This window comes from Salvia hispanica, chromosome 5, assembly GCF_029641045.1.
Source record: "Salvia hispanica isolate PSC_SH4W2 chromosome 5, Shi_PSC_v1, whole genome shotgun sequence".
NCBI classification, from domain to species: Eukaryota; Viridiplantae; Streptophyta; class Magnoliopsida; order Lamiales; family Lamiaceae; genus Salvia; species Salvia hispanica.
Window position 1 is genome coordinate 29,339,728 of NC_142696.1, and position 14,772 is coordinate 29,354,499.

The 14,772-nt window shown below is 37.0% G+C and overlaps 1 protein-coding gene across 1 annotated transcript; it reads right to left on the reverse strand.

Moving 5' to 3' along the window:
• Positions 1–3,249: 3,249 nt before the first annotated feature.
• LOC125189552 (uncharacterized) lies at positions 3,250–5,137 on the reverse strand. The gene is made up of 7 exons (XM_048086819.2): positions 4,598–5,137; positions 4,326–4,457; positions 4,229–4,281; positions 3,931–4,149; positions 3,612–3,886; positions 3,418–3,518; positions 3,250–3,336 (listed from the first exon to the last, which is right to left on the reverse strand). Exons 1-7 carry the CDS (start codon positions 5,135–5,137, stop codon positions 3,250–3,252), a joined length of 1,407 nt encoding a protein of 468 aa, XP_047942776.2.
• Between the last annotated feature and the right edge of the window lie 9,635 nt (positions 5,138–14,772).

The following is a 14,772-nucleotide window of genomic DNA, read 5'->3' on the forward strand; positions in this document are numbered from 1 at the left end:
CAATCCACACAACTTATTTAGTTGATGAATAAAATAATATGCTTCTTCTTAGAACTTTTCTTACTGCAGAGTAAGTACAATTTTTTCGGAGAGAATTCGGAATAAGGGATCAATTCCGCTGACCTTTCAAAATGAAGGATTAATTTCGCTGGCCTTTCGTAATTTGGGATCTTGACATGCGTATTTTTCAGAATAAGGAATTTCTAAGTTTTTCTCTTTTTTCTATTCTATTTTAATATTATTTCCCTCCAATCATTTATCAATGACCTAAATCACCCCTCTCAAATATTTTACTCCTAATTTCTACAAAATCACCGACCTTAATCACCCCCCTCTCCGTCCGCTCCATCTCCCTTATCACGTCCTCATCTGGCAGTTGACGGCCCAGATGGTGCAGGTGTAGGTGGCGGCGCCAAGGTGGGTGGTGTTATAAGCAAAAGTAGTATTTTGAGCAACTACTTACTCCAATTGCTGAGCACCGTAATAATCAAAGTTTGGAAGAAAGCTAAAGGAAAGGAATATGCACTTGATTGGAAAGTTTTCTGATGTCCTCTATTAAAGTTACATAAACTAATTTATAGAAACGTACTGGGAAACTACCAACTACTACTAAACAAGAGAACTACCCACTAATATGCATAATTGACAGAAACTACTTCAAACATAATCCTTCAAGTATGATGGTGTGCGAGTGGAGCGGTTGGAGCGATGAGTGGTAGTCTGGTTTTGGGTGGTTACATCAGTCGTGGGTGGAGTTGTATCAGGTGGCGTCGGCAGGGGAGCCGCGGCGGTCGAGGGCGGAGGGGGAGGGGATGGAGATGGGGAGGGTGAAGAGGATGAGGAAGGTGATCCAGCCAAGGATTCGTTTCCAGCTGAGCATTTATTTTGCTGGCCGTGTTTGTACATGGCAGGAAACTGTGTCGGTGATTTTGTAGAAATTAGGAGTAAAATATTTGAGAGGGGTGATTTAGGCAATTGATAAATGATTGGAGGGAAATAATATTAAAATAGAATAGAAAAAATTGAAAAAATTAGAAATCCCTTATTCTGAAAAATACGCATGCCACGATCCCAAATTACAAAAGGCCAGCGAAATTAATCCCTCATTTCGAAAGGTCAGCGGAATTGATCCCTTATTCCGAATTCTCTCATTTTTTCATATCTATCTTCCTCATGTATTTTGGAAAATATATATAGGTTTCCACCCACTAAAATACATAAATTTATATTGGTAACATTTTTTTTAGAGCGGACTGCACTAGAGGGCCCTAACTTTTCGGCTTGTTGCACCGGAGAACTCTAACTTTAAAAAATCCCATCACAGGTATCTAACAAAATATATAATCACAAACCTTGTGTTTTTTGCCATTTTTCGGACGAAAATGTCCAAATGGGTCGAAGGGCAATTTATTCTCTTTGCCATTATTCTGTATACCTATTCTGCACACCTACTCTGCTGTGTAAGAGATGTCAAACATCCTATAGTCTATTTTTCCATTATCCTATTTTCTTTAGTATTTCTTTTTCATCTTTCTTTTATAAAGTAGTATATTATCTCTCATCTTTGTTATAAACTAGTATATTATCTCTCCCTCTCTATGGATTTCTTTACTTTCATCCCTTACTTCTTCGTTCGTCGGCTTGTGAACCCCAAGCATCACCATACCTAACTCGACCTTTTTACTTACTTCTTGTGTTAGTTTTTTTTTAAGTTGTAACGTAACGTATGCGATTTCCCCTTTCACTTGGCGCCAGCGAGTTAGGAGTTTATTTTGGGGCAAGGGTTTACGGATTCAGTGGTATCCACATTTTAGGGGATTTCATTTGAGAGAGAAATAGTGATTTATTTGTTTTTTTTTAGAATATCATTCATATTAATTTGCAATTCTTGGTTGAATTTTATTTAGGGTAGTCAAGTCAGGTTTTCTAGGGTTACAGTCGGGCATCTGAATTTTTATTTTTTCCAATTCAATTCCTAGTTGAATTTTATGGTTGTAGGGTTATAGTTGGGCACCTGGAATTATGATTTTAGGTTTTGTGCTATTTTTCGGCGAAATTGCAATGCTGATTTGAATTTTGTAATGTTGAATTGAATGTAGGTCGTGTTGCAATGTCTTCTTCTTCTCAATCTTTCGGGTCAAGCTTCAATTGGGATTGGCCTCGGCCCGAAATTGTGAATTGTAATCACGATCTTGAGGCTGAGCTTGTGACATCTAGGATGGCTGCTAACCCGGGTAGACGTTACTATCGCTGCCCAATATGGAAGGTTAAAATGATGTATTTTGTTCGTTTTTCCATTAGTTTTGTTGGATGAAAATTTAACAACAAAGTATTCTGCAGGAAGATGATTGCAAGTTTTTTCGATGGGTTGATGTGGGCCTATCCCCCAAGCCAAGACAGTTACTTTCAGAGAGTGAAACTTGAACGAGACCAATTCGAATCTGAGCTTAGAGCCAAATCGCTACTTGAAGGTGTTATTCAAGAGAAACTGCGCATGAAATGTGATGAGTTTGAAGCCTTGAAGTTACAACTGGCCATGAAAACTGCAGAGTGTGAAGATTTAACGCTAAAAATTGCTAAAACAGCAACAACTTCCCGAAAGTTAAAAATCACAATCTTGGTGCTATGCATTGTAATTTTTCTGCTTTTATAACAAAACTATGTTGTGTTGACTACTTCGTTATGTAATAATGTTGATTACGTTTTCTTTTCATACGAATGAAGTATTCAATAACTTAAATCGTGAAAGAAGTATACAACTATCACTGAAATCACATGAAGTTATTCAACAAATGAATTATATTTTACTTAAATCACGAAAGAAGTAGTCAACTATGATTTAAATCACATAAAGTTATTCAACACTATAACTTAAATCACGAATGAAGCCTAACCCTAATTGACTCTATGACTGAAATCACGAATGAAGTATTTAAACTATGACCGAAATCACGAACTATGTACACAAATGAAGAAAAAAGCAGACTTAGTTCTATATCACATTGCACCACCAAAATATATCATCATATTTGTAACATCTATATCATGCCACCAAAATATATCATATGTCATCATTGCCATCCAAATACAAAATACAAAACAGAGTAGTTTGTAACTTCACCAGGCTTAACATACAAAGCAATATCATCGCACTGCCACAAAATATTAAGCAAAAACAAGTATTTTTGTAACATACGAACACTGAACCCATTCCAAACAAACACCATGTTTTTATAGTACGTAAGGCAGTCAATCTTGATCACCGCGGCGACCACATCGCTGAGGGTGAGTCCTGGCTCTGGTCCGAGTGCTAGGTCCCGGATCAGAAACATTAGGCTGCAATAAATAGTATAGTATATATGAGAAATCACTGAGTACGAGTAGAGAATATAGTTTCAGATGCTTAATGAATACTACCTCTTGGCGTTGGCGATTGTTTGACGATTCAGGAAAAGTACTCTCACCACGCTCACGCGACCCGGTGTGTTGCGAACTCTCCCCAACCGCCGCACGAGCATCTGTCCGAGGATCATTGCTGCATGTCCTCCTATTATGACCTTCTTGACCGCACCGGCGACATCGCATCACGAACGTTCATCGCAGTGACTCACCTCCGTCCGCATGAAGGCGAATCTGGGGCTCCTCACGCCTCAATTTCTTCGGCCTACCACGCTGTCGCTTTGACCTCGGGGGTGCCAGTTCCAATGCACCATAAGAACTCTTGGGCCAATTGTCAACCCCATTGATTGGGTAAAAGACATTTTCGTACAACATGCTCATTGTTGACTTCAAATAATAGCGGGAGACGTATCTTGTCACATCCTCGCCATTCTTGTTGATTGTTGCGATAGCATGAGTGCACGGGATTCCTGTTAGCTGCCACAATCTACAGGAGCATGTAAAAAATCGCGCATGTTGACAACATATTGCCCAGACGGCCCTGTTACTTGGTACGAAGACTCTCCGTTCCAAGTAGCCCTCCACGATGAAGCCTGCGAGTACCACTTATCCACAAGCTCCTTGATAACAGGAGGGACTGCGTGATCGTAGATTTTGATCCACTGGCCCTCTGATCTGAATTCTTTCCATCTGACTGGAGCGAATGTCCTCCAACATGCTGATAATTGCTTTCTCTCGAGCCAATGCAACCTTCGAATTGAATGTCTCACATATGTTGTTGAGGAGCACATCACAACAAGTATGTGGAGAGAAAAATGCCTTGACCCACTTTTCTTTGGGAGCAACTCCAGTCAGCCACTGATGTGCCTGGGGATACTCGATCTGCAAAGCAGCCATCTTGTCCATATAATGTTCGAGGGTGGTACTCGAAGTAATTTCCCACAACCATTCTTTGAAATTTTCCCCGACGATCTCTTCTTGAAATTGTTGTATATGTGCTGAACACAGAAGCGATGCTCACTCTGTGGGAATTCCTCAACAATCACCTTAGCAAGACCCTGACCACCGAGTGGAGCACGACAAAACAAAAATTACCACAATTTCACAGTGACAGTACATACTGTATTGATATAATAACAGATAAAACTAAATCACGTCCGAAGTATATTATGTAATAGTGAATTCACATTGGCCATACCTTTTGTTGGTCAGACATAAACACATATCGTGGGTCATTTGCATGCAACTCAAGGACGTCAGACAAGTATTCCACGAACCACTTCCACTGAACATAGCTCTCGGTCTCAGTCACAGCCCAAGCAATCGGCCACCAGCCATTGTTGGGATCAATTCCCATTGTTGTCATGAGCTGTCCTTTGTACATTCCTCGCAAGAAACAAGCGTCGAAGAATATAATTGGCCGACAGAACTGCTTCCATCCCCTTTTCAATGGACCTAGACAGCAATAGAACCTCAGGAATCTCGGACCCACGGTTCCAGAATCCCTCGAATTCTCATAATGTATATGTACGCTGGAATCAGGGTGCGTCCGCTCCAGTTCGACTTTGTAGTAGAACAAGTTCTTGTATTGGGTAGCCGCAGAGCCGAATATGTCGTCCAGTGCATGCTCTCTGGCCCGATATGCCTTCATCCTACCTATCTTCAACCCAAAATCTTCATCGACACACTGCCGTATAGCTGCCAGTGGAATGTGAGGGTTGGCTTTGATCTTCTCCATGTAACGCTCACCTAGCCACTTTGCCGTCGGCCACTTCTGATCCAACACTTGGGAGCATGTGTGCGCGTGATCGCGTTGCATATTCATCACCACATAATCCCGCTCGTTGTGTGATTCGAGCTTCCTCAAGTAAACATACCATTCACAGCCTTGCCCTCTACAATCGCACAAAGTTTGTCGCCGTCATTTCTTTTCACGTGCACCCGCCTTCTGGACATTATTGCGTACTGCCTCAACACCTCATAAAAGAAATCTCTATGCTTAAAAACATGATCAGGCTTCCACAACGGTAACTCATTAGGCAGGAGCTTGAACGGAGTGTACTTTATGCCTCTCTTCTTCAAGCCCTCCAAATCTTCAAGATCATCAATATCTTGTAGCTCATCCACAAGTTTTTCCTCGAAAAGTGGGTTATCTGTCACGTTCCTCTTTTCCACATAAGGCGAATACTTCCTCCGTCTTTTCTCCCCTGACCCCCATGACCCCGGCTGGTCTTCACGTTCACCCGTCTGGTCTACAGTCTCTGCCTCCTGATTCACATGTTGTTGCTGGAAAATGGATTCGTAAAATGATGTAAACAGTTGATCATCTCGGCACATGTGTGCCAACGAGATAAAATGGTCAACCTCTTCATCTTCATCATCAGTCAGCGGTGCCTCGTTATGGAGATGGCAGCCGTCCGGAACGTAATCAAACGATGGAATGTATACGTCCTCTGGAGGTTCTACTTCCGGTTCATCACGTACTTCCGGTCCAACCTGTACTTCCGGGAACTTCTGATCCAGCTTGTACTCCTAGTCCATCATGTATTTCATGGCCAGCATGTTCCACATCACGTCCAAATCCGGACATTAGCAATTCATCCGAAATCTCCTCTATAATGGGAACTTCCGACTACGGTTGACATAGCTTCGTCTGAAAAATCCAGGGTCGGCTCGTACACAGGGTCGTCAACAGCTATGCATTCTGGTACGTCAATGGCTTCAACATGTTGCACATCTTGGCTATGAATTGATTGTCCCATCTGATTTAAACATTAAAATCACAAATTAACACCATATATACAAAGATAAATCACATATGAAAACCAAACATAAATCAAAAATCACAAACATAATTCAAACATAGTTCAAAGCTGTGTACTAACCTCTGAAATGCTCTATGGTCCAACATCTCTAACTTGTTCAACATCTTCTTCTACCACAGGTTGTATATCTGCTACGGAGGTGTGAATTGGAGGAGGCAACGATTGGCCAGTAGGAGGACCTGACATGGAATTAGCTGACGGTCTTGGGGTTGGGACATCCTGCAATATCAACATAAAACATAAATCTCAAAAAGACACAATATTTTCAATCACGATCACAAACAATACCTCAACTACGTCCTCCTGCACGCATGCATGGACTTCTCCTTGTCCAACAACTCCATCTACTGCATCATTCTCTGAAACCTCCACCACAACAGCTTCGGCTTGTACTCCTTCTACACTACATGATGCAAATGCATCCATCAAATTCTTACTTGCTGCCTCATCTTCCCTCTTCCATTCCTGACGTTTGTCTTCTAAACTTTTGGTCAAAAACTCTTCAAACTCAACATCCCTAGGGTACCACTCAAGCATCAATAATGGTGCCGATGGTTTCCTCTGTTCGTCGTGCTGATGTTTCCTCCTTTTTGGCTGTCGCTTCGGCACAATTGGTTCTTATTCGTCAATCTCTTCAATGACCACCGTGGATTTTTTACAAGCTTTGACAAATGTTAGTAACTCCTCCGCTTCTTCCTTTCGCTTCTTGAGTAAGGCGGCCGCCGCAGTCATCTCCACGACATAAATGTTAACTAGCTTTGTGCTAGTAGCCGCGACTTCGAGAAAAGAGGCCATATGCGGATCGTCAATAATGGTAAGCAATGGACCTCCTATGTCAACTCCCATACAGTCCTCACTGTACCTTGGATGAACATAATAGAACTCACAAACGGTTTTCCTATCATACCTCAACCACAACACCATGCTGGACAGATCTAACAGCTCGAATTGGTTAATATTGCAAAAATCAAAGAATGTCAAATGCCCCCCAACATACTTTTTCTGTTCATTTATTTCGAACATTGACCCTCCATGATGAAAAGCAACAGAAAACATCCACGGACGCTCCCCTGTTAGGGTTTTGTATAGAGTTAGAAAAAATCCAAAATTAAACCAAGAAATATCACAAATAGAACTACAAAATTTCCAAATTAAAACCCTCAAACAATTTCACAAACAAACAATTGTAGGATCCCTAAATCACAGTCAAAATCATTTTGTGTTTAACATAGGTGAACGATTTGTGCAATTTCAAATCTGAACTTACTATATTCCTCCTCGGGGACAAAGAATTCCAACCGAGGGTCGCGGAGGGTCCATGTTTCTGGGTCTACGTCGACTACCCTGGGTGATGTCGGAGGTGATGGTGAAGACGGTGGCGTTGGCGGCTTCTTTTTACGCCGTGACGAACGGGATGAGGACGCTCCAGCGGAACTTCGATTCCTTTTTGGAGGCATTGATGATTGATAACAATGGCGAGTCGAAATTGGCAGTCGAAAAATGTGGTGAGATGAGAGTTGTGCGAGAAAATGATGAAGTCAAATTTAGAAGTGGAGGAAAATAGGAGAGAGAAATAAAAACCAATTGTTTCAATATTGTCAAAATATCAATGCAGGTTTGATAGAGGTGGCGTCCGTCTGCATTCTGATGGAACAGAGAGGACAAACGACTTGATGTTTCTGTCAAATCAATACCATTCGCGTCAGCCACAGTACATGCAGCAGGAGATGCAGGGACAACATCGTAAAAGGTCCAGTTTTCCCTTTCAAGCCCTAAGGGTGTTATGGTCCGAGAAAACAAGGTTTGTGATTATATATTTTGTTAGATACATGTGATGGGATTTTTTAAAGTTAGGGGTCTCCGGTGCAACAAGCCGAAAAGTTAGGGTCCTCTGGTGCAGTTCGCTCTTTTTTTTATGACTACGGATCACACAATCCTTCAACTTAAAAGTTCACAAATTGGAATGCATCGAGATAAATTATCACCAATTACGAGTTAATCTGGCTATTTGCAAAAATTTGCCCCCGCGGATATAAATGAGTCGGAGAATTTGTCGATACATTGAGTGGTATATTTTGGAGCATCCGCCACGGTGCGTATTGGCACATTCTGGCGGGACGGGTTGTCGATGCGCTGTTGCGACCAGCCCGCCGTAGAGGGACGCTCGCCACGGAGATCACCCCCTTCTGGCTAGCCGACGCGCCAACACCACGTGACACGTTATGGAGGACATCGTTTTCGACCGTTTGGAGGGTAGGAAATATGTGGAAGAAAGTCCAAATGAAAATCGGTAATATTAAAAGAAAAATCTCACTTCTCCAAGTATAACGGTTTATTACTAATTATTTCTATTTTCTATTTTTCCATGTGTCATTGTGATGGTAGGAACTTTTGAATAACGATTTACATAAAATAGCAAAAAAAAAAAATTATGATGTTATACAAATAAAATAATGAGTTATGAAGTTTGTTTTGGTAAGGCTATATATTTTAAATTTTGAGATAATAATCTATTTAGATATCATTATCATTATGATAATTAAAAGACACACTGTGTATAACAATTCATGCAAATATATAAAATTATTTTGTCATTTATACATATGGCTTATATTGTCTTACTGAGCTGAAAAACTCATTAAACTATTTCCTCTCTGTTCATCAATAATTGACATCAGTTAATTTGACACGAATTTTAAGAAATATAATAGAAAGTGGGTGAAAACAATTAGTGGAATGTAGATCCGACTTTTATATATTAATTTTATACTCCCTCCATCGCATAATAGATGACATACTTGAGAAATGACACGGGATTTTAGGAGATTTTGTTTTGTGTGTTAAATGAAGAGAAAGTAATATATTTATTATATTAATGTGAGAGATAACTTCTTCTAAAAAAAGGAAATGTGACATCTTTTATGAGACAAACTAAAAAGAAAAATGTGACATCTATTATGAGACGGAAGGAGTAATAAAATGTAAGTGAATTGAGTTAGTGGAATGTGAGGTTCATTACCAAAAATAGTAAAAAAAATAAGGATGTCAATTAATTGATGACACGAAAAAGAAAATCGTGCCAATTAAGGGGGGGAGGGGGGGTGCACAGAGGGAGTATTATTTAGAGCGATGCTAAATGATCATAATATGACCGGCCATAAAATTAAAATATTAATAAAAATATGTACATCACTTAAATCAGTTCATCTTAAAAGTATAAATTTTTTAACATACCCTTATGCATAAATAGGAGTAGAGTACAATAATAAATAATTTTTGAGAATATTGAATTTTGTTCGTGTATGTTTCTTTGTGTCATATTTCTTTTCAATATTTCTTTTGAGTGAGGCTAAATAGCCATAATGTGGCCAGCTATAAAATAAAATATTAATAAAAATCTGTACATTATTTGAAATCAGTTCATCTTAAAAGTATAAATTTTTTATGACTAATATACCCTTTTGCATAAATAGGAAGTAGAGTACAATTAATAATAAATAATTTTGGAAATATTGAATTGTGTATGTGTAAGTTTTTTTTGCGCTTTTGTTTATGTTTTTTATATTATACTAGTAGGGGCATGTTAGGGTGCCACTACCCCTTAAAATAACATCATACCACCATTCCTAGCCAATCATTTGTACACGTGCCAATCATTGGTCTTTATACAACAATTTTTCTTGTCCAGCAATATCCCACACATTATACAACAATCTATAGATTGTTGTGTAGTGTTTGTAATATCGTTGTGTAACGTTTATAATATTGCTGTATAAGTGGTGTCACGGTGTCACTTTAAGAGTGATTGTCATTTTAACACAAACCTATACTAGTATATTAATCCATTAAGATACTATATTTATATATCTCTAAAACAATTGATAATGATAAAATATGGAATTACCTTAATATTATAACTTAGTATAAACGTTATTTTTTTATTTTAAACAGTACAATTGAAGTGCCTAAATAGAAATAAATTAAGTTAGAGTTAAAGTTAAAGTTAAAGTTAAAGATTAAACTCTATGACGAGATGCGATCAATGTTTAACTAATTTTAAAGAAATAACTAGAGAATAAATCTCAGCCACACAATATGTCAATCCAAAGGCTAAAAATAAAGGAAACAAATCTTTCCTATTTAATTAACAAAAATAGAATAATGGCATTATTGGAAACCAAATTTTATGGTAGAACCACACAATCTCACGCAAAAGTGCTCACACAAAATCAAACTCGGCGATGCCCTCTTCTGCTCCGCCACCGCTCGCAGCACCGGCAGACCTCCATGCCCGCGCCCTTGCCTTCTCTTGCTCCTCTTCCGCCTCCTACAACTTCTTATCCCTCACATCCATCACCGCCAGCCACTAAGAGGTCTCCGACGCCGTCGACGTGGCGCTGCGTTGCAACAACAATATAACCCCCTCTTCCTCAACTAATTTCAATGCCTCAACAAGATATAGCAAGACAGATGCTAATTTGTTGCAATCTTCATCGTTTATGCTCACGCTCAACAATCTCCATTGTCAATTGCGAAATCTTCACTACAAGAGCTGATTTCTTCATCTAACTTGTTGATTTCACGATCTACTATATCTGTATATCATTGCAAAAGATGGTTTCTCCATTGTCAATTGTTGACTTCATGATTTCCTAATTCAATATTTCATCACAAGAGTTGATTTCACCATCTCATGAATTGAATTATGTGATGATCGAAGATGGTGTACTTTAAGAAAAAATTAGTTCACTTTATTTCACTAAAATATCAAACATCATATTTACTTCACTACAAGCAATATTTACTTCACTATAAACATCATAGCATCACTATATGATCAATATGCTTCACTGAAATGAAAAAAAAATAGTACTATAAGGCATGCAGAATATACTTCACTATGTGCACAATATACATCACTATATACTTAATATACGTCACTGAAATGATAAAACAGTGCACTATAAAAAATATTCTTCACTCAAATATCAAACATCATATTTACTTCACTATATGCACTATATACATCACTATACTTTCATTATACTTCACTGGAATGAAAATCGGTACAGTATAAACAATATTATTCACTGAAATATCAAGCATCACATTTACTTCACTATAAACAACATGTTAAGTGAGTTTATTTTGTTGCAAACTTGTTTTTAGTTCACTTCTTACATACGTGTAGTTCACTGCATACTTGTTTTAGTTCACTACTATAGTTGTTCCCTTCATACCAAAACTTATTAGATCACAATTTTAAGTTGTGAACTATATTTTGTTTAATAATTAACAAGTATTCATATGTGAACTAAATAGATTGAACATAAAGTGAAGTATATTGTGCATATAGTGAAGTATATTGAGTATAAAGTGAAGTATATTGTGCATGTCTTATAGTATACTGTTTTTTTAATTTTTAGTGAAGTATATTGTGCATATAGTGAAGTAAATTGAACATGCCTTAGTTTACTATTTTTTCACTACAGTGAAGTATATTGTGCATATAGTGAACTATTATATGCTTATAGTGAAGTATAATAACTTTACAGTGAATTACAGTGAAGTAAATATGTTCTATAGTGAAACAAATATGCTCTGCAGTGAAGTAAATAGTCTAACATAATATTGAATTTTATTGAAACGGGTGAGCTTTATATTGAACTAAATGACACATATTATGAACCATATCAGTTTCATACAAATGGTGATGAACGCTTGTAGTTTACAATCATTTTTCCACATCTATATTCATGTTGTTGCTACATTCTTGATAATGTTTTGATGTTGTCGCCAAGTTATTCAATGACTAATGGTTTGCTTCCAACAACATTAATGCGCTGCAATTCTTTGCTCTTAGCCTTTGGAGTATTCCCTTGCTGCTTCTTTTAGGAAATACATTTCCAATCTTGTTCCCGCTCACCATAGAAACAATCATCATATACTTCACTCTAAGGTATATACACTTCACTGAAATCAGAAAACACAAAATACTATAAGACATATATCGTATACTTCACTCTAAGCATAAACTGGTTCACTGCAAAGGTAAAACACTTCACTCTTAACATTTATTAGTTCACTTTAACCTCTATACACTCTAACCATTGAATACTTCACTCTAACCATGTTTTACTTCACTGAGATGAAAAAATAAATCACTAAAAGCATGCATCACAAACACTTCACTCTAATTATGAAATACTTCACTCTATGCATATTTTAGTTCACTGAGATGAAAAAATAGAACACTATAAGCATGGATCACAAACACTTCACTCTAACCATGAAATACTTAACTCTAAGCACGTTTTACTTCACTGAAATGAACAAATAGTGCACTATAAGCAAGGAACACAAACACTTCACTCTAAGCATGCAATACTTCACTCTAAGCACGTTTTACTTCACTGAGATGAAAAAAACATATCACTATAAGCATGCATCACAAACACTTCACTCTAACCATGAAATACTTCATAATATGCACATTTTAGTTCACTGAGATTAAAAAGTAGAGCACTATAAACACTGATCACAAACACTTCACTCTAACCATGAAATACTTAACTCTAAACACGTTTTACTTCACTGAAATGAACAAATAGTGTACCATAAGCAAGGAACACAAACACTTCACTCTAAGCATGGAATACTTCACTCTAAGCACGTTTTACTTCACTGAAATGAAAAAATATATCACTATAAGCATGCATCACAAATACTTCACTATAACCATTGAATACTTCACTATGTGCACATTTTACTTCACTGAGATGAAAAAAAACATATCTCTATAAGCATGCATCACAAACACTTCACTCTAATTATGGAATACTTCACTCTATGCACATTTTACTTCAATGAGATGAAAAAATAGTGCACCATAAGTACGGAATACTTCACTTTAACCACAATATACTTCATTGTATGCTCAATATACTTCATCGAAATGTAAAAACAGAACACTATAAGGCATGCATCAAATACTTCACTATAACCATAATTTGGTTCACTATAAAGGTAAAATATTTCACCGTAAACATTCACTATATGCACAATATATTACTAGTTCACCATAAACAAAATATACTACTAGATCACCTCACATACTTCACTATAAATAAAATATACATTACTATAATCATATAAGCACTTCACTGTAATCATGTTATCACAATATAGGTAAAATATACTTCACTATAAACAAAATATACTTCACTATAAACAAAGAATAGGTACATCAATTACACAAAATATACTTCAGTTTCTACAGTTAAACAAAATATACATCACTATAAATAACTATGCATTTAGAATCACATTTTCTACACAGAAATATCGTAAATTAAAATTTAAAATAAAAAATAGGAATGACTCATGATCGAAGCCTTGGAGTATTCCGTCGAGACCTCCGGTTGCATTTTCTTCTAACGTTTAAAACCTACAAAAAATGAAATCTGAATCAGTTGAAGAAATAATAAAAAATGAATTCAAAATTGGTAGGACAACTTGCATTTTGAAAAAAAATTCTGATTTGAATCCGTTATTCGATGACGGAATGAGAGAATTGGATGTTGAGGAAAACGGAATGAGGCGACGACGACGACGGAGTGAATCGGCGTTCTGTGAGAATTTGAGGTTTAGACAAGAGGAGAAGAGCGATGGAGGGCAAAAGGAGAATTTGGAATTGAGAGAGGAATTCAAGTTTAACCCCAATTTCATTTGTTAAATGACTATTTTACCCCCACCTTCTTATAGTGAACCAATTCATTCTTATAGTGAAGTAAAATCTGGATCAAATACATGACTAAGTATCAGCCCTTGATTTCTTGATCTTGTGGCTGAGATTCGTTCTCTAGTTATATACTTAAGGGGTACTTGCCCTATATCACTACTCCATTAAAATATCCTATTATTGCCGGTCATAATGCCGCTATATAGCTTTACGCCTTTACCCTATTACCCTTTAATAAGTAGGCTCAATTTCCACACCCGATTATTTAAGATGCCCTCGAGTTTAATGTCATTGCCAATATACGTTAAATGGATTACCAAAAATTATAATGTTCACATTTTTTTTACTACTACTATATTAAAGGAATATTGGCATCTAATATCACGAAACTTTCAAAAAGTTGGGTTTTTCCCATGAACTTTAAAATTGGCAAATAATATCACGAACTTTACCTTGGGTTTGTTTTTTCCCACGAATGAAAATATTCATGTTATTTTAATAGATTGAAGAACAATTTTTGAGGGTGTGCTTCAAGAAAAACTATCTTCAAATATTGAAAAACTTGAAACTTTCAAAATTGTTGTCGAGTAATTACGAAAAAAATCGGTATCATAGTGTTATTTGTGGGAATTTTTTCATTCGTGGGAAAAAACAAACACGTGGTAAAGTTCATGATATTATTTGCCAATTTTAAAGTTCGTGGAAAAAACTAAACTTTTTGAAAGTTTCATGAGATTAGATGCCAATATCCCTATATTAAAAGTGTTGGATAACCAATGCCATCGATTAATTTGGTATAAAGTTAAA